This window comes from Pseudoliparis swirei, chromosome 22, assembly GCF_029220125.1.
Source record: "Pseudoliparis swirei isolate HS2019 ecotype Mariana Trench chromosome 22, NWPU_hadal_v1, whole genome shotgun sequence".
Classification (NCBI taxonomy): Eukaryota; Metazoa; Chordata; class Actinopteri; order Perciformes; family Liparidae; genus Pseudoliparis; species Pseudoliparis swirei.
In genome coordinates this window covers 4,073,681-4,097,646 of record NC_079409.1, presented here as the reverse complement: position 1 = coordinate 4,097,646, position 23,966 = coordinate 4,073,681, and the positions used below count along the sequence as shown (strand labels likewise).

The following is a 23,966-nucleotide window of genomic DNA, read 5'->3' as shown; positions in this document are numbered from 1 at the left end:
GGTTTCTTCCCATTTTCCCCCGTGAAGGGTTGTTTGGGAGTTGTTCCTGATCCGATGTGAGGTCAAAGGTCAGGAATGTCTATATGTACAGATTGTAAAGCCCTCTGAGACAAATTAGTCATTTGTGAAAATGGGCTATACAAATAACCTGATTTGAATAACGGATATTAAATACATCTCAAAGCCGATATAAAACAACCCCTAAGCTGGCATGAAATGCTTAAAAATCATTGGTTGAAATTAAAAACAACTTGATATAAATGTGAGCTAACGTATCAGCTGGGCTAACAGGTGACGTTATGCTATTGTTTCCTCAATCAAAATGGCTATGGCAGCTGTCTAACAACACACCTGCAATACATCGTTTACCTTTTTCTTCTCTTTTAAGACAAAATTGTGTCCGTAATAGATGATGCATTTTATTGTGACGTACCTTGCCTTGTTAATGGCGTCCGACCAGCTTAACCTGTAACAAAAGATAAAACAATATTCATTGATGGCACGTCTAATGGAGGAAATTAACGTTGCCCATCACAACCAGAGAAAAGCTGGATTTGTAGCTGAAGTTGCGATTTATAAAAATATGTTTCTACAGCACAACAAAGATCTAGTGCATCTAGGATAAACCTCGCCCGAAAGGGAACGTTACCACGGCGTTAAACCACTTGAAAGACGGACGTGTCGGAAGTCAGCGGCGGTCACGCTGCTGCCATCTTGGATCCACGCGGGGTTCCAGTGCCAGGCTGGTGAAGTGGATGTGAACTGATGCACCGTGTCACTCCGGCTCAACCCCTCCGAGGACGAAAGGAACGCGGTTCAAGTGCAGGCGTCCACCCCGCTCTGACACCGTGACACGCGGTAAACAAAGTGCCACTCAGCGGCGGCACGGAGAGATTTATTTTGGTCTTCAGACACTGCCGGTACTCCAGTCCGAGAAGGCCTTTTTTTAATTTTTTTAATAAAGAAATCAATATTTATTCATTTTTTGGGGTACTTATTTGGTAGAAATCGTAATAACCTAAACCAGTATAACATGTCGTCTGCATAGACTTATGTGTGCGGGTATAAATTCTACCAGTTTGATCTTGTTTGATTTATTTCGGATGAAGTCAGGTGAAGCGATGCTTATCCGGCACAACCAAAACATTTATATTTATTGTTTCTGCATTCACAGCAATCCCCACATACGTTTGATCTCAAGAGGGCTTGCATATTTGGTCATTTGATTTGGGGAATATTTGTAAAAATGAGAACTAATATATTCGACATTGACAACACTTAGTTCTGAATAATACTATTATTAGAACACTTAATTTGTTATTCTGTGACTCTGTTTTGAAATTGAAATCTCTGGGAATGCACTGATGTTAGTCATTTAGCATCACCACAACTGATTAATGAAAATTAGATAACATTTCTTCATGGAGTGCAGTTAGTGACAGTGTGGGCTCCATGGTAACATAGCCCTGACAGCTGGGTGGACGCAGTGGGAGGGGGGGAGGGGGGGACAGGCTTAGTGAAGGGTCAATTAGCTGTCATCCACTGCAGTTGAAAAGCTTAATCATGAGCTACGGTCACAAAGCCAATTTGTTAGCTGCGCTATATCGAGTTAGCTGTCGTGAGCTACTGTAAAGACAGGTAATTCGTTAGCTACAGTCGGGGGTTTACCGTAGCTTTGTCTCTTTCTCAGCTAACGCAGAACGCAGCACTTGAGTACGTTAGAGCTGCCAAGAACGTGTCGCAATATCATGCAAAGTAAGCTAACTTTAAAGATAGGCTAGCGGGGGGGGGGGGGGGGGGGATTTATATTAATAGCATTTCAGTGTGTGTTATATTTGCAGAAATTCTCAATCAAAACGTTGAATGCTCTGACAAAAAAACTGCATCTGGCTTGGACCCCCCCCCCCCACACACACACAGACACACACACTCTCTCGCTCTCTCTCTCTCTCACGTGCACGTTCATGCACAGTGGTTTTGAACTGAATCCTGAAGGGCGGGGTTCTGACTTTTTCCCGTTAGTTTACCTTCTTCAGCACAATGTAACACAATCTTTGGGGAAAAGGTCCAATACACAAAACACACCACAACACTGTCCAACAACATCTTTTTTTTAATTATTATTCATCATTATTCACTTTTCCCAGTCAACATTGGCAGGCAGAATTAAGTTTTTAGGCAGAACAATGCTGTGTGAGTTCTAGAATGAAAGCAGTAAGCAGTCAAATAAATAAATACTGTGTACAAAAATACAACTTCACTGTACAAATGCAGCAAAAAAAAGAGATTGGAGACTCATCAGATCCGTCTCCACTGGCACATGGCACTTTTAAAAGACAGACATTCGAGACTAAGGAGTGCAATTCAGTTTAAAAAACAACACTTTACCAAGTTTATCACTAAGAAATCACCCAAAATGGGACTGAATGAAAATAAATACTATTTAAATGCAGAAATGTACTGAATAACAACCATTACCATCCATAATAATGCTATGTGCCTGTATAAAGGAGACTTTCATGAAATAAGCACTTTAAATGAAAGTCAGTGGCTGTAAAATGCCTTCCGAAAAAATCCTCTAAATATTGGACGGCATTGATTTTCTGTATTTCTTCAATGAATCAAGCTCCTACATATATATGTCAATAGTCATTTTGTTTTTCAGACCTTAATTGTTCCAACGCACGCTTTTATGCGCAGCGGACTGTAAACACTCAGCCGTAGACATCAGAGCAGATCAATGACCACTCTTGTGAATATCCACCTCTCCAGTCACTGTCTCTACTTTTTTTCTGCTGCTTTTTCCATTTTATTTTAAAAGTACCCGAGTACCCTGCTCAGAAAGAAAAAAAAGAAATACAGGATCCCATAAAAATGCAGACATGTTACAAAGTATGATATGGTTTATAAACCGAGCGGCACTGAAAACGTAGATTAAAAATAATTAAATAATAAATAATCAATTTCCACAAGTGTCAAAACAGATCTCGGTCACTCATGCGACAGAAAGTGTGCACACAGTCCTGTAAAACTGTCCTGCAAAATCTCTCGTGCGACGTTAAAAACAAAGTGCGTCATGCATTTTTCATGAGGATCAATAATCATTCCTAATCTTTTTTTCTGCCGCCGGAGCGACAAAAAAAAAACAACACACACGGCAGATCAAAAACATGACGAGGATGACTCGCAGGAACCATTAAGAAGAAAGCGGAAGCGACTCTCTCGTCTTTTTCACCACTTGAAGCCGTTGGCGAAGAAAACGCTGAGCAAACGTACGAAACACTCAAGATATGTCGGATCCGACCCCTCCCCCCACTGTCCGTCCGTCCCTCATGCAAATACTACAAAATGAAACTACAAAAAAACCATCAATAGCAGCAAAATATGAATGAATAAATAAAATACATCATATTACCAAAACACATTCATCTGAGGTTTTTCACACATCACAACAGCAAAGAAAAAATATTTCGGGAAAAACGACCTCCCGAAATAGCTTTCAAAATAGCTTTTTGGAGCTAAACTACTCTACGCACTGTAGGCCGAAGCGCCGCTCTCAAACACGCCCTCAGTCCGAGACAAATTTCGGGCTTCTCGGTCGACGTCTTCACGCCGCCGGCGATAACACACGGAACCTACGGATTTTGCTACGTTGCTCTGGGATGTCAACGGGCCTCGAAAACCCCCCCGTTCACCAACGTTGCTCTGGGGATCAACTTGTAGGTGCTTTGTGAGGACCTCGAGAAGAAGGAAAAAGGTCTTGAACCCGTCAGTCTTTGCTCTCGGTGCGCGTTCGTCTGATGACGGAGAAGAAGCTGCGGCATTGCGGCGGTCCGATCAGCATGGGGGCCTGGTTCTTGTGGACGATCTCGATCTGGAAGCGAAGAGGCCGAGGTTAAGTTGCAGGACGTAAAAGGTATGATCGGAAAAGGAAGTGAGTTTCAGATCCTCCCCTCCCTCTTCCTTTGATAATATTCACACTGATCGATTTTGAGAATCTATTCATAATTTAAGTAATTCTTTAAAGGTTTGAAAATTTGCAGTGTTTTCCCTGTTTCGTGTCATAGTAAGTTGAATATATTTAGGTTGTTGGGCGGATAAAACAAAGTTGTCGGTTTTCATGGGCCTTTTCACACAATCAATATTAACTGATATTAGAAAACAATACATATCAATCTAACAATAACGAACCATTCATATTTCGTCTGCTTTTATAGTATATTACTTCATTTTCAGCCACAATTATGGGGCATAAACTCCCGATTATCCTTGCCCTCATTTAATTTGGTGCAGAAAAATGGAAATCCTGGAGAAGTATTCTTAGCGGTTGGGTCAAACCTCCCCTTGTCCCTTTGTCCACTTATACAGAACAATATCAAAACGGTGGTTGGCGTGTCGTTAAATCTGCAGAGCAAATCCATGTTGTCAAGGGTCTTTTGACTCCTGAGTGCTGCCCTTTAGCTGAAGGCTCTATTTTTCTACAACACTATGGATCCATCCAGCACCTTTAAATTACAGGGTATGCGTCTTTCGGAGCTCCTTAAAGCTGCACCCGACCGCTCAAACACCAAATGCGTTCCTTCTTTCAGTTTAGCGGTGGTAGCTTTCTAAAAAAACATATTTGGGGGATTGGGATTATATGGGTAAACGGCATATTAAAATGGCCTAAAATAAAAAATGTGGGCATTTGTCATGACTTGATCAAAGTCTATCTGTACAACAGATGTTCAGGATAACATTGTCTGTGTAATCTTATGTTTTTAGGTTTTGTTTTATGACATCTGCCTCTCGGGACGACTCTGGCACATTTACAGAGATGTTTTAATTAATGTGCACTATCTCTGAACAAATAAACCATCATAAATTTGTTTTTGTCGCTACTCTCACCCACCAGAAGGGTAGAAAAGGTCCCAACGGAGAGTTGACTTTATAAATATCAGTTCATCTAAAGAGTGCATTAAAGCACCCTCTGTCTGTCTGTCTGCTCGCTAGAAGCTTAAAAACAGTTTTTTGGGGCGGAGTAAAGGAAGCTAAGCTAGTGATGCTAAGCAAAGTGTTTTACAATTCTTCTATAAAACTCCTGTAAGATAACGACGCAGTGCGGAAGCGGCCTAATTTGGAGAGGAAAAAAAAAATAGGTGAATGAATTAAAGTTATTTACATTTTACCCATATATTGTAAATCAGGCATGGATCCACTACGATGGGTCCATGTGGGTTCTTGTCTAATGGGGCCCGTGTGACACACTTTGAGGATCCCTGGGGTTCACGTATCCGGATTTGTGGAAACACCAAGCTGGATTTGTGGGTATAACATCGAACAATATCCCGTTTCTCAACAACAATGTCATTTCTGTTGACGGTTGAAATTGTAGATCAACAAATATCCACCATTAAATAAAGGGGTTTTCATATCAAGCGCATTATACCGCTGCACTGAGACTGTAATCGCAGTAATCTGCATTAAAGGGACCACGCTCGCTTCAAAGGACAGCTGCCATTTGTTGTACTTGCACTCTGAATTACTCAGTAGTGCCATCATTAAACATGATTGAGCTATGATTAAAATACAGAAAACATGATAACCTTTTATAGGGAATACAGCGGTCACATGACGAGGATCTAAAGGAATACCTGACATGCATTTGGAGGATAACAGAGTTTTAAATATGTACCATCGAGCGTTTATTTATCCAGAGCCTCAAAAACAGAATGCGGCTCTTAGAAATTAAAAACAATTAGAGCAAATTATCTAGTTATTCTTCTCCCTCTTGTTATCAATCAGCCAAACTAAGGGAACTAAGAGGGTTTTATATTTGAAATAAATAAATATTCATCCATTTCTATGTATTTATATTGACCAGAAATTCAGTGTACAGTTATTTGAGACCCAGTTATCAAAGACATGAGATACATGTCATATGTCACTTGGAAATGCAAATGGTTGGAAGGTGTTAAATATGTTATGCACACGGAGGAACCGAGAAGCATTTGCATAGATGTTGTGGTTAATAATTAGTGGGTTAACATCCCATTTGAACTGCGGTGTTTTTATGTGGATTTAACACGTCGACTGATTCAAATTCAGCTCCGACATAACAGTCTGAATAACTCGCGACACAATAATAGATAACTTTGCCGTCTGGAGTCGTGCCAGCAGACACGAGAGCACTCACGGGCTACTCCTTTTGTCGCACACACTGTTTTTCTTCTTCTTCTTCTTCTGTTGTTTAGCCGGAGTGATCCATATGTAAATCTCAGCGGCACTTCATCGGCAGTGGTGATGTCATTTAAAACGGAGGAATTTCATTTTGGTCGTCGCAGCTCATGTTTTAGACGCAGACGGGGAGCAAATGAGGAGAAGACTTGTGTATTATAAATATATATATATAGTTATAGTTATTAGTCATAACTTACTGCACACAGCAATGAACAGATACGGCACTAGATTCATATTTTAAGACTTTTCTGCAGCAATGCTATGCATCTGATCCTGTCCTTTTTCTTTGTTTTTCATTTATATTAGGGCTGTGAAACGATTAACATTTTTAATCAGGTTAATCACAGGTTTCTGTGGATTAATCATGATTAATCACATATATACACTTACAGGGCTCTCAGGACAGGCAAGAGCTCCGAGAAGAGTTGTTATTTTTCACAGCACTAATTTATATATATATATTTATCATATCAACCGGTTTTAACATTGTAATAATGTTAATTTTAGCGCATTGTCTGTTATAAATCCGTAAAGTAAAGTTATGAGAGTTAACATCGAGCCTTTAAACCAGGGGTGTCAAACTCATCTTCACCGTTGACCACATCAGCCTCATGGCTGCCCTCTTAAAGGGCCGGTGTAACTGAAGCAGTGTATAAACTACTCCCCAACATATTGTTCAATAACTCTCTTTGCATTTGATTATTGTTTGTTCGAGAGTAGAAATATTCTATGTCAGAACATTTCTCTAATATTAGAACACAAATCCATTTCATTTGAAACCTTCAAAATAAAAGCACAGACCAGCGAAGGTCGAGGTCACCGAACTTCAGCCCTTTGAAGTCTCGGGACACATAAAAAAAACACTGCCGCTATGTTTTAGTAATTTTCCAATGGAATTGCCGTGGTTGGTGGATCAGACTCGATGAGGCAAAATAAATCAACATCAGGAGCTCTAGTCAGTCAAAATAGTCGAACTCACCCGTTCAGGTGTGTGTGGGCGCTTTGAATAACGACACCGCCAGGTGAGCGTCAACGACTACCGGACGATAACGACTCTCATGGAGGAATTCCTGCAGTTGTGTGGTGAAGTGCGTACTCGCTTGTGATGACGCACAACATGGACGACGTTAAAAAACAACCTTTAATGACTCACCGTGCAGGGCGTCTGCATCCAGGGCTCCCCGTCAATCTGCATCGGGAGGGATTTACTGGTCCTGCCGGTGAAAAAAACAACAAAAATACTAAAAACACAAAGCCTGAGAAGGTTTTAACTGAATGTTCAACTGACAGGTAGCGACTGCTGTCTAGTTTTTTTTAAATTAAACTGCACTTTTTCCATCTCCAGGCCGAAAGATTGTTGAGTTACACATTCCATTGACAAGAAAAGACAACAGATCCTGACAGAGGAGCGGGTTGGGGGCGGGGCTAAAAGCTGACCTGATGGTCACGGAGGAGCACTGTGCCAGGCGGCGCCCGGCGCTCTTCAGGCCGGTGTAGATCTGACCCATCTCCATGGCTCCTTCCAGCCCCACCACCTCCAGCAGCTGGTCGGACAGGTCTGAGACACACAGGTAAACACAGGTAGAGTCAGCGGGAGGCAGAACTGGCTGTGGTTACGCAACGGCTGCTGTTGGATGAAAAGGAGGAATGACGCAACTTTTGTTTTCCGATTGGTCAAAATCTCAAAATGTGCAACTTTGATATTTTTTATTATCCAGTCATAGTCAGAGTTTTTCTTTCAATTCTTTTCATAATAATCCTCGATATAAAATTCAGAGATACCAAATACTTGATCGTGCTCCTTGCAGGTACTGACGAACTTATCATATTATATTAATATTAATATTTAGGGCAAATACAAAGTTTTGTCCAATAAATAAAATTGAAAAAACAACATCCAGAGATGCCAAAAAAACCTATATAATTATAAAAGCTCAATGTTTCCCCCATGAAATGTTCCTCAGCTTCCGTCATGCCACTCAAGAGTTACAACCCTTCCCTTGCAGGCTGAAAGGGTTAATATCTAAAACCTGGAAGAATCAGAACATTCTTGTACGTTTGTTTCAAGAATGTTGAAAAGCAAGAACACAGTTCCTTCAAAGTAAAATCACATCTGTGGCTTTTTGCAGAACATTTGCTAAAACGGTTCAATTGATGGTTAAATAAATACAAAAAAGTATGTTTAGTCACGCCTACAGTGAGGAAGAGGAGAGGCAGGAGGGATGAAGAACAGGATCTCATGCTCCTCACTTCAAAAAATTATTTTTTTTAAAGAAAGAAGAGAAAAGGCAAAAAGAACAACAGGCTACAAAACAACAACAGAAATGTAACTAGATGGCACCGGTAATGCAAAGCACACTTGAGGTATTATAATTATTAATTTCTCTTGTGTGAGCATTGATTTCGGCCCCCGCTGGAGGCCCGGCGTCACGCGGGGCCCATCTGCCTCCGACTCTCCACCAACTCGTCCCTCCTCGCATTAGGAAGCCGCCGCCGGGCGCCCACACACACACACTAATTGAAACTTAAGAACCCCTTTTTACCTTCGCATTGAAAATGCGGAAGGTTATGTTTTGATCGCCGTGTATTTATTTATTTGTATGTGTGTTATTCGCATAACAAGAAAAGTTTTAAACCGAATCGCATGAAATTTGGTGGGATGATTGGTTATTATCCGTGGACCATTTGATTAGATTTTGGGATCAATCGGGTCAAAGGTCAAGGTCATGGAAAGGTCAAAATCTTCTTTTTACCATAGCACGGTCAATTTTTATCCAATTGGCATGCAACTAATGCCAAAATGTTCATAATTCAATGCCCAATCTTGTGAAATGCGAAGGTATGCGCTCTACCGAGTGCCCGTTCTAGTTTTATTTATATTTATTTTGCCTCCGCCGTGCGAGCGAAGTCGTCTTCCGCTGTCATCAAAGCCGCGGCGTCGGTTTCCTGAAGGAGCGTCCCGGGGGCGACGCCACCGCGGTCGCCAGGTGTTGTCGCTCCGCTGTCGCCGCGGTGACGGACACGCGTCCGCCCCGATCTCGGCGCCGCGGCGCTTTCCAGGCTTGTGTGTGTGTGTGTGTGTGTGTCCGGCAGGTTGACCTGCCGACGGCGGGCTTTAAAGCCGCTTCAACCTCCCTCACCTCCCCCCTCCACCTCCTCTATTGTGACTTCTCACGCCGACGTGTCATGGACGGCGTCGCCATAGCGATAGGGAGTTCTTGTTGCCCCGGGCTACAACAGATCCAGTGTTCCCGAGAGACCTTTGGAAAGACCACGCAGCCTCGCTGAGGCCAGACGCCGCTTCGACCGGATGTTTCAGAAAAACACACAAACACACGTTTGACCTGCACGTTTTGGGTGAAACCACATTTCTTTAATTAGATTACAAATATATTTGGGGGTGTAAATGTTGGCGCGGGACTCAAATGGAGTTTGTTTGAGGAGTTCTTCGGATGAACTTCAAGCCGCTCTCTTTAAAAACGTCGTTATTGTAAAGTCAAACCGCTCTGTGTGGCCTTTATTGTAGGATTGTGTTATTCCAGCAATTGCAAATCATATTTTTTGTCTATTTAAAAAAATTACTAATGCAAAGGCATCGTTTACAGTCACCCGCCACATGTGGAGCTTATCTCAAGGAATGGAAGGACGGTAAATATGACCCCCCGTATAACAACAAATTGTTATTTGGACACCTCCGTGTGTAATTGTTCCTTTAAGATACAATAAATATATCATTTAAACTAAATAATTTGCAGACACATGGCTCATTTGTGACTTTCCATTTTGAATCAACAACCATTATTTCTTTTATTAGCGGTGCGAATGAAACACCTTGAACAATAATAAAAACAAGGGGGGGGGGGGGGGGCTTTGCCAAATTTAGAAGAAAGCCGTCGTGTTCACTTCCACGACGCGGGAGAGGAGCGGAGTCGCCTCACTGTTTACGCAAGAAGGATGTTGAAATATTAACAGGCGGCAGCCCGAGGGCCAAATATAAACCGAAACACCCTCTTACCCAACCGGCAATCGGCATTACGGGAAGTGTTGAAGGAAATGTTTGACTGCGATAAACCGAACAGGTGCCGGGAGACGACGACGCAGAGTCGGAGAGGAGGAGTGAATCAGAGCCCAGATGGGAGCACCAAGAAGATGGCGCCGCTGCCAGACGACGACGACCCGATGAGGACGGAGGAGGAGGAGGAGGAGGGTGGTGTGGAGGAGGCCAATCCTCCAATGAAAGCTTCATGGAGGCTTGTCGTGGGGCATCAGTCCCAAGCGTCAGACCCCCCCCCCCCACACACACACTCCTTCCCAGCCTCAGTCCCGTTCTAAATAATTCACTCCGCAGCCATTCCCTTCCACCTGAGGGGCTTGTCTCCTGGCGTCACCAGCGGGACGATTTAACAGCTCCCGAAAGGTCAGGTTTATTTTTTTATTTTTTATTCTGCAGCCACCCATCCACACACACACACACACACACACACACACACAGAAACAAACACACACACACAATAATCCCTACCAGCAGTTTGATCCGTGCTCTGCCGTGCCCCCTCTGGGCTAATGCACTCCTGTGTTTACCTCTAAATACGTCAGTCTCTTGATCCGACAAGTTAGGCGGCTCACCTTGAGGGCACCTTGCACAAGGGCATCCACACACACACACACACACACACACACATCAATAAACAGGCAGAGACGTAGTGGCACGCGCATACACACTCAGTGCCTTTCCAGGTTCGGACAGTGGCCTGCTTCTTTATTTTATTTTTTTAATTCCCCGCTGATGGATTTTTATTCAGGGATTCATGGAGTGTTCATTGTCGCAAAGTTGGGGCTTTGAATTGATCCACGATGCAACGCTCCCGGTCCGGGCCATTGGGGAGGTTACAAGCATCCCAGCATGCAGCAGCACCTGGAAGAAGATTTCTTAAACTCCCTCACTGCTGTGATGTACAGTACTTCCATACACAGAACCTACAAGCATACCGTCACCTGCGTGTGCAGGAGTTAGACATGTTGGGAAATAAAACACACACAACATCTCCAGTAGTCATGGCAATTGCTCATTTCTGGAGGAGAAAAGTACATTTGTGCGTGTATGTTTTCATTCTCGTTTCTCCTCATTTAGAAGGAGTCCTGTCGGGTGGCGTTAATCGAATGATTTTTCCAAAATGTCAACTTTTAAGGAACTTTCAATCTTAAACAAAAATGGAGACGTCTGGTTGCATTTCTCTAAAAGTTGGAGAAACGCAGATAGGCATTGAATTTGAAAGGTTACGTTTGGGCACCGCCCTCAAAAAGTTAAGGTTAGGCACCGACCTCAAATAGTTAAGTTTAGGCACCGACCTCAAATAGTTAAGTTTAGGCACCGACCTCAAATAGTTAAGGTTAGGCACCGACCTCAAATGCTTACGGTTAGGCATCGACCTCAAATATTTAAGTTTAGGCACCGACCTCAAATAGTTAAGTTTAGGCACCGACCTCAAATAGTTAAGTTTAGGCATCGACCTCAAATATTTAAGTTTAGGCACCGACCTCAAATGGTTACGGTCCGGCATCGACCTCCAAGGCTACAGGAAAAGTCAAGGGAACCAAAACGTACCAGGACGAGTGATCTGGGGTATTAAGTATTTTTTTTGCACGGTGATATTAAAACCTTTGCGTACTGCTTTTAAATCCTTCTTCAACAACAATTCTGGGTATTTCTTCCCCTTTAAGCCACCGTTTCAACAGTTATCCCAGAGCAGCTGACTCATTCTGCTTCGTTCATTCATACATTCCCATTGACGGGCTTCCTTTTGACGTAAATGGATTCAGGGGAATGCCTAACCCCCCCCCCCCACAGTCCGCTCCTATTAACTGAGCCTGTCCACTGGAGCCGATACGAACCATTAATACAAAAGTGACGAGTGACGAGTTTAGCTTTCGTAATCCGGGTACCCCGAGTGTGTGCTCTGATGGGCCTTCTTCTGACAGCTGGATTAATGACCACCACACGACCACAGCCACATCGACGTAGTCACTCATTCCACTACCTTGCACGGCGAACGTGAGCTCCTTGGGGTCGAGCACCGGCGTCCTCTTGTCTTGGCTCTTTTTGCCCCCTTTGCGGTTGCCCCTCCTCTTCTTGCTCTCGCCCCACAGGTTGGAGCCGCCGTGCATGCTGGGAATGTTGAGAATGGCGATGCCTTCCAAGGAGATGCTGGTGAGGTCCAGCGTAACGCCGTCGCACTTTTAGAAAGGAGAAAGAAAAAGAGGCAAAACAGAAAATGAAAAAGGGACTTAGGGGTTGACGTTGGAGGGTTCAGAGTTGACCAATGGATTTCCAGGACTTTTCCAGGACTTTAAACCAAATTTCCATGACCAAACACTTTGTGAAATCTCGGCGTATAAACGAGGATACCTTCAATGACACAAATGAATGAGATAAAAGAATAAATATTGATGTAAATGTTTATTCTTTTAATCAAACTGCGTGACTTAACACGTGAATACGACACATTTCCAGGATTTTTGGGATTACATTTTTTTCAAGGACTTTTCCAAGCCTGGAAATAACCATTTTAAAATTCCAGGTTTTCCATGACAGTACGAACCCTGCAGAAATATTCTCATCAGATGAGCGATACCTCAGTTTATCTGAGTAATGTCCTACACCCAGCGTCCAGGAGCCACCAAATGGAGTCCTATCACCAGGTGAGAAAGTGACCTGAGTTCATATTAAAAGAAAAATGGCTTCTAACTGAGCCTGAATGTGTAAAATGTCAAAAACAGAAGTCTTTGAGTCTGAATCTAAATCTGTATTTCTGATTGAACCGAACCTAAATCTGTATTTATCTTCAAGCCTGAGCCTAAATATGTGTTTCTGTCCAATACTCAACCTATATCTCTCTTTTTTTCCTTACATATACTTGTTCCTCAGATCCTGACCCTCCGTCTCTCTTCGAGCTCCGGCTCTGAATAAGTCTGAACCCGATTCGTTCTCCTAGACGGGGTTAGCCCGAGTCTGTGTACGCCACCGTTCAAAAGGCCAGTCAAACTAACTAAAGAGTGGGATTACGCACCCGTATGGATCTCCCTACCTCCTCCGGTACCGCGGGTACTTATCGAGCGCTAATTAATGACGACCTCGGCGCTCCGTGGACGGCTCCCGCAAAGGGGGGGGGGGGGAGATGAATTGCGAGGACACCGTCTTCATTATCACTCAATATCACACACAGCGGGGTCGTGTAGGGCTAATTACCTGAACGCCGAACTGATGTTGGGTGGGAAGCGGGTGGGGAGGCGCACGGATAGATAGCCTTCAACACATCAACACTGTCGGGCTGAATTTGAAACTAGTACAAATTGGTGCCATTTAAGGAACGAGGGTTTTTCTTTTTTTTCTTTCCACGAGCGCCGTTAGCTGAGAATTATTCGGAATTAATGTGCAAACGCTTTGTATCACATTTCTCAACAGGGTATGATAATGATAACAACGGTGTGTGTGATTGTGTGATTGCTAGGCACGTACGAGACGGTGACGTCTGGTTTATTTTCTGTTTTCCTTTTATAAGAAAAGGGCTAAAAAATCATAAAAAATACCGGAAAATACGTGTGTTTTTTTGTTGATTTACCTCCACCTCCAGGAAGTCGTGGAGCTTCTTACACGTGGCCGAGAAGGTTTCCGAAGTGCCGAACTCTAAGTACCACAGCTTATTCTTTGTTCTGAAAGGGAAAAACAAGACAACAGGATCAAGAACGGAGAGAGCAGGAAACGTGGAGGGGTGTTTTCCCCCCACGTCAAAAAGTGAAGCGTGTTCAGTCGCGTCTCCAGTCTCTTTGTACGCTGAGCTCGTGGAAATCAGACCCCTCTGTAAAAAAGGTGTCGACGAGAGGATCCTCTCAAACTACACACAGGAAATACACCTCGAATGTTCACCGCTGACCGGAATCACACCGCCATTAATCTCCAAAGAATGCATAATGTGGCTCGTTAATCCCACGTTGAAGCGTCGTGATGAGTCTGAAGCCGGGGGAAGAGGCTTCAGAGGGAGCGCATGGGGTCACCAGTGGGTCCCCGTGCCCAACATTAGGGCCCAGTGAGGGGTGCGGGAGGGTAATCTAACTGCCCCTGCAATTAACGGAGGACTGGGGTGCTGCTCCCCGGGCTTCCTACAGCACACACACACACACACACACACACACACCGCTAAGGCTGATGATCAATGACCTGGCGGGGGTGAGTCACCATCTGTTCGCATGCTGCTGTGGAACATTATATTCTCATGACTACACAAATAAAACGTCTTCTTTTTTTCTTTCGTACCAGCGTATTGATTATTATTTCCCCGTCGTATTATAGTTTTTTATTTCTTTCTTATTGGTTATGTAACACAGGTCTTTGCGTTTTGGCAAAAGACCCAAAAATATATATACAAAATCATGTGAAATGAATTCATCTAAAATATATTTGAGGGCAGCTGATTTCACTTTTCAGCCAGCGTGAGGTTATTATTCCTCTAACGGTCATGAATGAGCACAATGCATCTATTTAACTTCACAAATGAAAGGGAACAATTTAAAAATAAAAGGTTCATAATTGGTCGACTGCACAAGTTTCATACACTCATATTATTATGTAACTCCGTAATGATTCATTCTGGTCTATTATTATCTCCATCCTCGAGAGGGATCCTCCTCTGTTGCTCTCCTGAAGGGTTCTTCACTATTTTTCCCCTGAAGTGTTTTTTTTTCTATTTCTTGGGAGTTTTTCCTGATGCATGCAGGGTAGAAAATGTACATATTTTTTAGGGGGCAGTTTTTCCCCCACTGACTGAAATCCAGGGGCATTTAAAAAGAAATTGGGGCACTTTTTAAAACTTGAGAAATAACCTTTCTTCAAAAATGATAAATATACATATTTAAGGCTTATAGTATTTGAGTAAGTGTCATAAAGATGGCAATAATAAGACTATTAGGCAATATTAAGACTATTAGGCAATATTAAGACTATTAGGCAGTAGTCTACAGATTCAAAGTGTTTTCTTTGATTTTTTAAAAAACAAACAAAAAACATAAATCAGACAATCACATTCAATTTTATTCTTATTTTCTCGTGGTTATTTGTTATTAAATTTTTTAAAATAACTATTAACAATTATAACTTATTTCTTTGTTTTTATAATGAAAAATTATATTCATTGATTTTTTTGTGTGTGTACCTGACTAGTACAGACACACAGGAAACACACAACAAAGAATAAACAAAAAAACCTGTTAAATTATCAAAATTATTAGAGGACATTTTGGGGGCATCTTCTGCCCCTCTCCTCGGGATGTCAGGGGCAACATGATATTTCTTAGGGGCCGTTTTGCCCTCGTGTATTTCTGACACTGATCTGATGTGAGGTCAAAGGTCAGGTGTGTCTATGTGTACAGATTGTAAAGCCCTCTGAGGCAAATTCGTAATTTGTGATATTGGGCTAATTAAATAAACTGAATGTAATATAATAAAAAGAATATAGTCTTATGGACTTATCGATAAGTAGAGGGAGAAAGAGCAAAAGCGACTGAAATCACGACGTGCGTCACGGAAATTTGCATCCCTGCGTTGAATCACCAAAAAGCCTTTTAATCTCTCCGAGAAACAACAGACAACGACACGCAATTCATCAAAAAGCTTCAAGGACGGGGAGAAAAAACAAAAACAACCCACAACATGCTGACACGCGGAACTGAGCACGGTAAAAAACAATAAAAAAAGGCCTTCTCTTCGCTGGAACCGGAGTGCTACGAGAGGAACGTATTAGTATAAGAAGAGTAACAATCACTGAATTATTGATTTCCTCATTAGGACTTTTGTCAGGACCATTTAGCCACTTTATAAATGAGCTTTCATTAGGCTACTCGCAAGGTAGCCCGACTCACGGTTGATTTATGACGCGCAACATGGTCAATAGAAGAGGGATGGGAGCAGAGGGAGGTGGGGAAGAGGCAGGAGGGCGACAGGGCCACGCTGAGAGGCTTTCCACAACAACACACCCCTGCATCTTCCCCACCAGCATCATCATCATCATCATCATCATCGTCAGCGTCATCCCCATCAGTCTGCAGCTTCAGGAGGAGAACACATGAGGCCGGGGCAATTTTGCAAACAAACAAATTAAGGTGGCCACTTTTGAAAAGCATATTCAAAACCAGAGGTCGGAGAATGAAGCCAGAAACAAAATGTTCTGGGTGCGGAGACTCGTTGTTGTTGTTGTTGTTGTTGTTGTTGAAGTGGAGTTTTAGAGGTAAAGGGCGGAGGTGAAAAGGCGTGGATTCTCTCTGGGCGCCGTAAACTCATGTGAAAGGTGCATCTGTACTTAAAAAAAATTTCAAATCTAATTCTCCCAAATGCAGTTTTTTTTCCCGCTTTATGAAACGCGAAGACGGGAAATGAGAAACGAGAAGAGGGCGACGCGCCACTGGAGTTTGGGACGGCGACAAAAACCACATTTGGCCATCTGTAGGAATCGCCAAAGCAACTGTAGGTCGTCGAGTTGCATTGTGGGTAGCGTAGGCGGGCCGGGGTGCAATCGGAATCACGATATCTCCGGTTCCTCTGCGTGAATTTCTTTAATATTTCTTCATGGGAGGAACACTACATTCTCAGCTTTTTACTTATTATTTCTTATTATGCGAATATTTAGTAGCATCTGGAGGTGAAGGATACCCCTTCGCTTCCCTCTCCCTTTTTACCAGCTTCTCCGAGAACAACGGTGGCCGCCGGGAGAACGCAAACATTGGAAAAGCTCTCGGATTGTCCACTCCGGGCTGCCGTAGAAACACCGAGCGAAGGGCTCCCTCTAAAAACACGACCATTCACGAATGAAAACACAGTAATTCCTCCCAATAAACGTGAGGAATGACCGGAAAGCTCCACTCCACCTCACATGCTCCAGCGTGGCTTCATCTGTGGGTAGTTCAAAGTACCACGGGACACTCAAGAGACTCACGCTGCAGGAACAGACACAGGAAGAGACAATCCTGTCGATTCCCTCCACTTAACCTAACAAGCTCACCATGGCAACAAATCACCTCGCGTCGCTTTTCATTTGGTGATTGGGAGCGTCCCGTCGGAGCGCCGTTTGTTATCGTCTTCGGCGGCGAGGCCGACGTGGGCTCGGATTAACCCGATTGAGTAAGATGATACCTCTAAGAGGTGTATTAGGAGGCCTTTACTTTACAAAGTGCACATTTCCATAAACATCGTCGAGGTTAGCCTCCGTGTTTTCCCTGCGGCGGCGCCGTGTGTTTTCAGCAGCGTCGGGACGCGGAGCCGCAACAGGCCTGCGCTGTGATTGTAGCTGCGATGCAAAGCGCACCGCAATGATAACTTTAGCGGGTGTTCATGCGAGATCGGCCGCTGTTGTAGTCGCAGCTGGCGCAGCCAAAGAAAGAAAAAAATACGGGGTAAAAAACTAAACAGCGGCTCGGGTTTCCGACGGCGTCGGCGGCGTTGTTTTTTTTTGCGCGAGGAAACTAAATCGTGAAACTAAAACTGAAAGAAGAGGACGTATGCAAACACCGTGCGGCCGAGGGAGGAGGGGAAGAATTAGGAAAAACACTCGATTAAATTTAATTCGGATTATTCTGTGTAGCCCAATATCACAAATTACAAAGTATCCTCAGAGGGCTTTACAATCTGTACACATAGACACCCCTGACCTTTGACCTCACATCAGATCAGTGTCAGAAATACACGAGGGCAAAACTGCCCCGAAGAAATATCATGTTGCCCCTGACATCCCGAGGAGAGGGGCAGAAGATGCCCCATAATTTCGATAATTTAACAGTTTTTCTTGTTTATTCTTTATTGTGTGTTTCCTGTGTGTCTGTACTAGGCAGGTACACACAAAAAATCAATGAATATAATTTTTCATTATAAAAAAAGGTATAATTGTTAATAGTTGTTTAAAAATGTAATAACAAATAAACACGAGAAAATAAGAATAAAATTGAATGTGATTGTCTGATTTATGTTTTTTGTTTGTTAAAAATCTAAGAAAACACTTTGAATCTGTGGACCTAATAGTCTTATTATTGCCATCTTTATGACAATTGCTCATATACTATAAGCCTTAAATATGTTTTAAACGGTTAAATGTTATTTCACAAGATTTTAAAAGTGCCCCCAATTTCTTTTTAAATACCCCTAGATTTCAGTCAGAGGTGGAAAAACTGCCCCCTAAAAAATATGTACATTTTCTACCCTGCATGGGTCAGAAAAAACTCCCAAGAAATATATATAGTTTTTAATTTCACAGGAAAAAAGGGAAGAAATCTTCAGGAGAGCAACAGAGGAGGATCTCTCCAGGATGGACAGGTGCAATAGATGTCATGTGACCAGAAGGAATCATTACAGAGTTACAACACATTCAATGAGTATAACAGAATGTATAAATAGTTGGTAGTAGTAGTTGGTGGTAGTAGGCATGTTCATATAGTTGGTATAGTAGTAGTTAGTGGTAGTAGGCATGTTCATATAGTTGGTATAGTAGTAGTTGGTGGTAGTAGACATATTCATATAGTTGGTAGTAGTATTTGGTGGTAGTAGGCATGTTCATATAGTTGGTATAGTAGTAGTTGGTGGTAGTAGACATGTTCATATAGTTGGTATAGTAGTAGTTGGTGGTAGTAGACATATTCATATAGTTGGTATAGTAGTATTTGGTGGTAGTAGGCATGTTCATATAGTTGGTATAGTAGTAGTTGGTGGTAGTAGGCATGTTCATATAGTTGGTGTAGTAGTTGGTGGTAGTAGGCATATTCATATAGTTGGTATAGTAGTAGTTGGTGGTAGTAGGCATGTTCATATAGTTGGTATAGTAGTAGTTGGTGGTAGTAGGCATGTTCATATAGTTGGTATAGTAGTAGTTGGTGGTAGTAGACATGTTCATATAGTTGGTATAGTAGTAGTTGGTGGTAGTAGGCATGTTCATATAGTTGGTATAGTAGTAGTTGGTGGTAGTAGGCATGTTCATATAGTTGGTATAGTAGTAGTTGGTGGTAGTAGGCATGTTCATATAGTTGGTATAGTAGTAGTTGGTGGTAGTAGACATGTTCATATAGTTGGTGTAGTAGTTGGTGGTAGTAGGCATGTTCATATAGTTGGTATAGTAGTAGTTGGTGGTAGTAGGCATGTTCATATAGTTGGTATAGTAGTAGTTGGTGGTAGTAGGCATGTTCATATAGTTGGTATAGTAGTAGTTGGTGGTAGTAGACATGTTCATATAGTTGGTATAGTAGTAGTTGGTGGTAGTAGGCATGTTCATATAGTTGGTATAGTAGTAGTTGGTGGTAGTAGGCATGTTCATATAGTTGGTATAGTAGTAGTTGGTGGTTGTAGACATGTTCATATAGTTGGTATAGTAGTTGGTGGTAGTAGGCATGTTCATATAGTTGGTATAGTAGTAGTTGGTGGTAGTAGACATGTTCATATAGTTGGTATAGTAGTAGTTGGTGGTAGTAGGCATGTTCATATAGTTGATATAGTAGTAGTTGGTGGTAGTAGACATGTTCATATAGTTGGTATAGTAGTAGTTGGTGGTTGTAGACATGTTCATATAGTTGGTATAGTAGTAGTTGGTGGTAGTAGACATGTTCATATAGTTGGTATAGTCATGTTCATATAGTTGGTATAGTAGTAGTTGGTGGTAGTAGACATGTTCATATAGTTGGTATAGTAGTAGTTGGTGGTAGTAGACATGTTCATATAGTTGGTATAGTAGTAGTTGGTGGTTGTAGGCATGTTCATATAGTTGGTATAGTAGTAGTTGGTGGTAGGCATGTTCATATAGTTGGTATAGTAGTAGTTGGTGGTAGTAGACATGTTCATATAGTTGGTATAGTAGTAGTTGGTGGGCATGTTCATATAGTTGGTATAGTAGTAGTTGGTGGTAGTAGGCATGTTCATATAGTTGGTATAGTAGTAGTTGGTGGTAGTAGGCATGTTCATATAGTTGGTATAGTAGTAGTTGGTGGTAGTAGACATGTTCATATAGTTGGTATAGTAGTAGTTGGTGGTAGTAGACATGTTCATATAGTTGGTATAGTAGTAGTTGGTGGTAGTAGACATGTTCATATAGTTGGTATAGTAGTAGTTGGTGGTTGTAGGCATGTTCATATAGTTGGTATAGTAGTAGTTGGTGGTAGTAGGCATGTTCATATAGTTGGTATAGTAGTAGTTGGTGGTAGTAGACATGTTCATATAGTTGGTATAGTAGTAGTTGGTGGTAGTAGACATGTTCATATAGTTGGTATAGTAGTAGTTGGTGGTTGTAGGCATGTTCATATAGTTGGTATAGTAGTAGTTGGTGGTAGTAGGCATGTTCATATAGTTGGTATAGTAGTAGTTGGTGGTAGTAGGCATGTTCATATAGTTGGTATAGTAGTAGTTGGTGGTAGTAGGCATGTTCATATAGTTGGTATAGTAGTAGTTGGTGGTAGTAGACATGTTCATATAGTTGGTATAGTAGTAGTTGGTGGTAGTAGGCATGTTCATATAGTTGGTATAGTAGTAGTTGGTGGTAGTAGGCATGTTCATATAGTTGGTATAGTAGTAGTTGGTGGTAGTAGGCATGTTCATATAGTTGGTATAGTAGTAGTTGGTGGTTGTAGACATGTTCATATAGTTGGTATAGTAGTAGTTGGTGGTAGTAGGCATGTTCCACGATCCAGACCTCCATGATCTGAAACTGGTCTTGGATAAAATCATCCAATGCGAGAGAAAGACAGACGCAGCTCGAGCGAATCGAAAACTCTCCCGCCGGTCGCCTCGTATCAAAGGGTGTCGGAGGCGACGGGCTCCACTGCAGCCGCCGCCGCCCCCGAGGCCACGGAGGGCGCCTTCAGATGCACTTTCTGCCGCTGCGAAACGCCGCCATTGATTTTCTCCCCCCCGACACTTAATCTCACCCGCGATGATCTACGACCTTATTTTCACACTAATTTCTTCTTGATCAGAGGTGATAAATATCGCGTTGGCGTAACCGACTCTCTGTGCGTCGCATCGATGCGCGGCCGTGTTTAACGCGCCGCCGCCCGGGGCGCGCCCCGACCCCGCCTGGCAGTTTGAGGAACGACCCGAGTGGCAGCGGCTCGCCTTCAGAGGAAAACAAATGTATTTCTGTCGGTCGCACTGCGATGATTCCACGGTGCTTCTTTAAAAAACTATATATATATAAATACTAAAACTACAGATATTGGTGTAAAATAACAAAACATCTTTAGAGTCAAATAAGAAATCCGATGTGAACTGATGAGTTTAAAATGAGCTTGTTTTATTTTGCACACGTTTTATTTTTTTTTACATGAAGGTTTAAAGTGTGGTTTAATTCAACAACTAATACTTCCATTGCACAGACATTCCTGTTATTCCAGTATTAGACGTTAACACGTCGGTGTTGTTAAGGTGGCTGTTGAACAATTAAAAACAAGCACTGTAATAATAATACAATAGAAACAGAATCGGATTTGTGCGACTGTCTGGGAACTGTTACGACACCTGAAGTGAACTTCACGAAGCCGTGCTGTTAATTAACGATTTTGTATTGTTTACCAGGCTCGAGGGCGTTTATCGAAGGTCTGACACCTCCAGCGACACGTCTCTGCAACTTAGTTTAGTTTCCACAGTGAGAGTGAAGCCGGCGAGTCACTCGTCATCGCTTCAGAGTAAGAAACGCTGCTCCCTGCTGGACGCTGAAGTAGCTTAAGGGTGCATTCTCTCTCCTGACCACCAAGGGGCGACTCCTCTGGTTGTATAGAAGTCTATGCTTTATGTGTTAAAGTTGCATTCTCTCTCCTGACCACCAGGGGGCGACTCCTCTGGTTGTATAGAAGTCTATGCTTTATGTGTTAAAGTTGCATTATCTCTCCTGACCACCAGGGGGCGACTCCTCTGGTTCTATAGAAGTATATGCTTCATGTGTTGAAGCTGCATTCTCTCTCCTGACCACCAGGGGGCGACTCCTCTGGTTGTATAGAAGTCTATGCTTCATGTGTTAACGTTGCATTCTCTCTCCTGACCACCAGGGGGCGACTCCTCTGGTTGTATAGAAGTCTATGCTTCATGTCTTCTCCGTGTATATATGTTTAAATATATTTAAAGTAATCTTCTGTTCATCATTATAAGGGTAAAGCTCTACGTTAACCTTGATATATTGTTTCATATTGCTCAGCCCCTCTACTGTATATATGTAGTGTGCAGAGCCTTCACTGTGTGTGTGTGTGTGTGTGTGTGTGTGTGTTCCCACTGTGCTGGGGGACAGGGCCACAGGTGAAATCCCTCTAAATTACACACAAGTGGTCATTAATTATAGATGACACTTTTGGTCACATAAACGATTTCATCCTCAAATGAGGTCCGAGGGCGGCCGCTACCGAGGTCCACCATGCACGAGTGCGTGTGTGTGTGTGTGTGTGTTGCCTAAATCAGTGTGTGCACATGTGTAATTTAGAGCGCCATCACCTGTGGCCCCGTTCCCAGCTCAGCAGGAAACACACACACACACACACGTGCCGACAGCATTCGGTGTGTGTGTGTGTGTGTGTGCGTGTGTGTGTGTGTGTGTGTGTGTTTTGGTGATTCCGGCGGCCCCCGTCCAGCACATCTCAGGGCTTTGATGAACACACTCATTATGCTAAAGAGTGCTCCATGCCCGGGCTTCCCTGTGCCTTCGGGAAAGGTTAACCCGGGATGGTTACACAGCACAGTGGGCGCAACGGGGGGAGGGGGGAGGGGCAGAGCGGCGTGACGGCGTCAGATGTCTCGGGACCCGAAAAATAGATCCGGGTTACGCAGAGTGAAATATTCCCCGGGAGCGTCGACGCGGAATAAACAAACATCGCGGGCGGCTTCCACGCTGCGGCCGAAACCTGGAGAGACAGACGGTGAACGTGTGAGACGACGTTATAACATAATGATAATGATAATAATGAGTCTTTTATTTTGAAAATTCTTCTCTGCATTTGACCGATCCGATGCTCGCTATAACCGACTTTAACCACAGCGTCTGCGTCGTGCCGATTTCGTAGAGAGCGAGACTTTTTTTTCCAAACGTCGCCGATGGGCTTAAAATTAAGTGCAGACAGAGTGCATTGTGGGGGATTATTTCCCGATTCGGCGATGTTCTCGCCTGGACCAATTACGGGTTGATTAGATTCATCGCGTTGCTGTCGGCAGAAAGCTATCGAGCGAGCGGCGTCCGAACGTGGTGACGGCCGCACGTCAACCGGAACGCAATCGTTCCCATGGAAACGTAGAAAACGGTCAGAAAATGTCTGCGGAGCAAAAGTGGGCGTGGCCTTTACTGACTTGGATCTTGAACCAGGAAACGGTGAGAGGGGAAACATGTCCTCGTGTGGCCCATGTCCTTACTGTCCAATGCTGGAGATTTAAAATGTTAGTAACTCAACTCTACTCTTCAACACCCCCCCCCCCCCCCCACACACACACACGCACACACACACAACACAAAACCAGCACTGCACTAATCCTGCTAAATAAATAACAGACTTACACTCATGAAAGAAAGTTAAATGCTTCTCTTGAGTGTCAGGATTTTGCACAATAAATAATAATAATAATAATAATCATACATTAATGACATTTTTTCTTTATTTTTTTTACTGCAAATTAGTCTCACTACACTGGATGTGAGTTTGAATGCAGGGTAAAAATAACTTTAAAACGTAAGAGCTCGACAGACATGTGAAGTGGC

The 23,966-nt window shown here is 42.9% G+C and overlaps 1 protein-coding gene across 2 annotated transcripts in view; it reads right to left on the bottom strand.

Moving 5' to 3' along the window:
- Positions 1-2,095: 2,095 nt before the first annotated feature.
- Positions 2,096-23,966, bottom strand: part of dgkb (diacylglycerol kinase, beta) — a 67,065-nt gene continuing 45,194 nt past the window's right edge. For both annotated transcript variants that reach the window (XM_056443832.1, XM_056443833.1), the window contains exons 20-24: positions 13,839-13,929; positions 12,258-12,453; positions 7,657-7,777; positions 7,373-7,433; positions 2,096-3,874 (exon numbers count right to left, since the gene is read on the bottom strand). In XM_056443832.1, the coding sequence (XP_056299807.1) occupies positions 3,770-3,874; positions 7,373-7,433; positions 7,657-7,777; positions 12,258-12,453; positions 13,839-13,929 (574 nt within the window). In that variant the 3' untranslated portion in view covers positions 2,096-3,769. The remainder of the gene's footprint in view (positions 3,875-7,372; positions 7,434-7,656; positions 7,778-12,257; positions 12,454-13,838; positions 13,930-23,966) is intronic.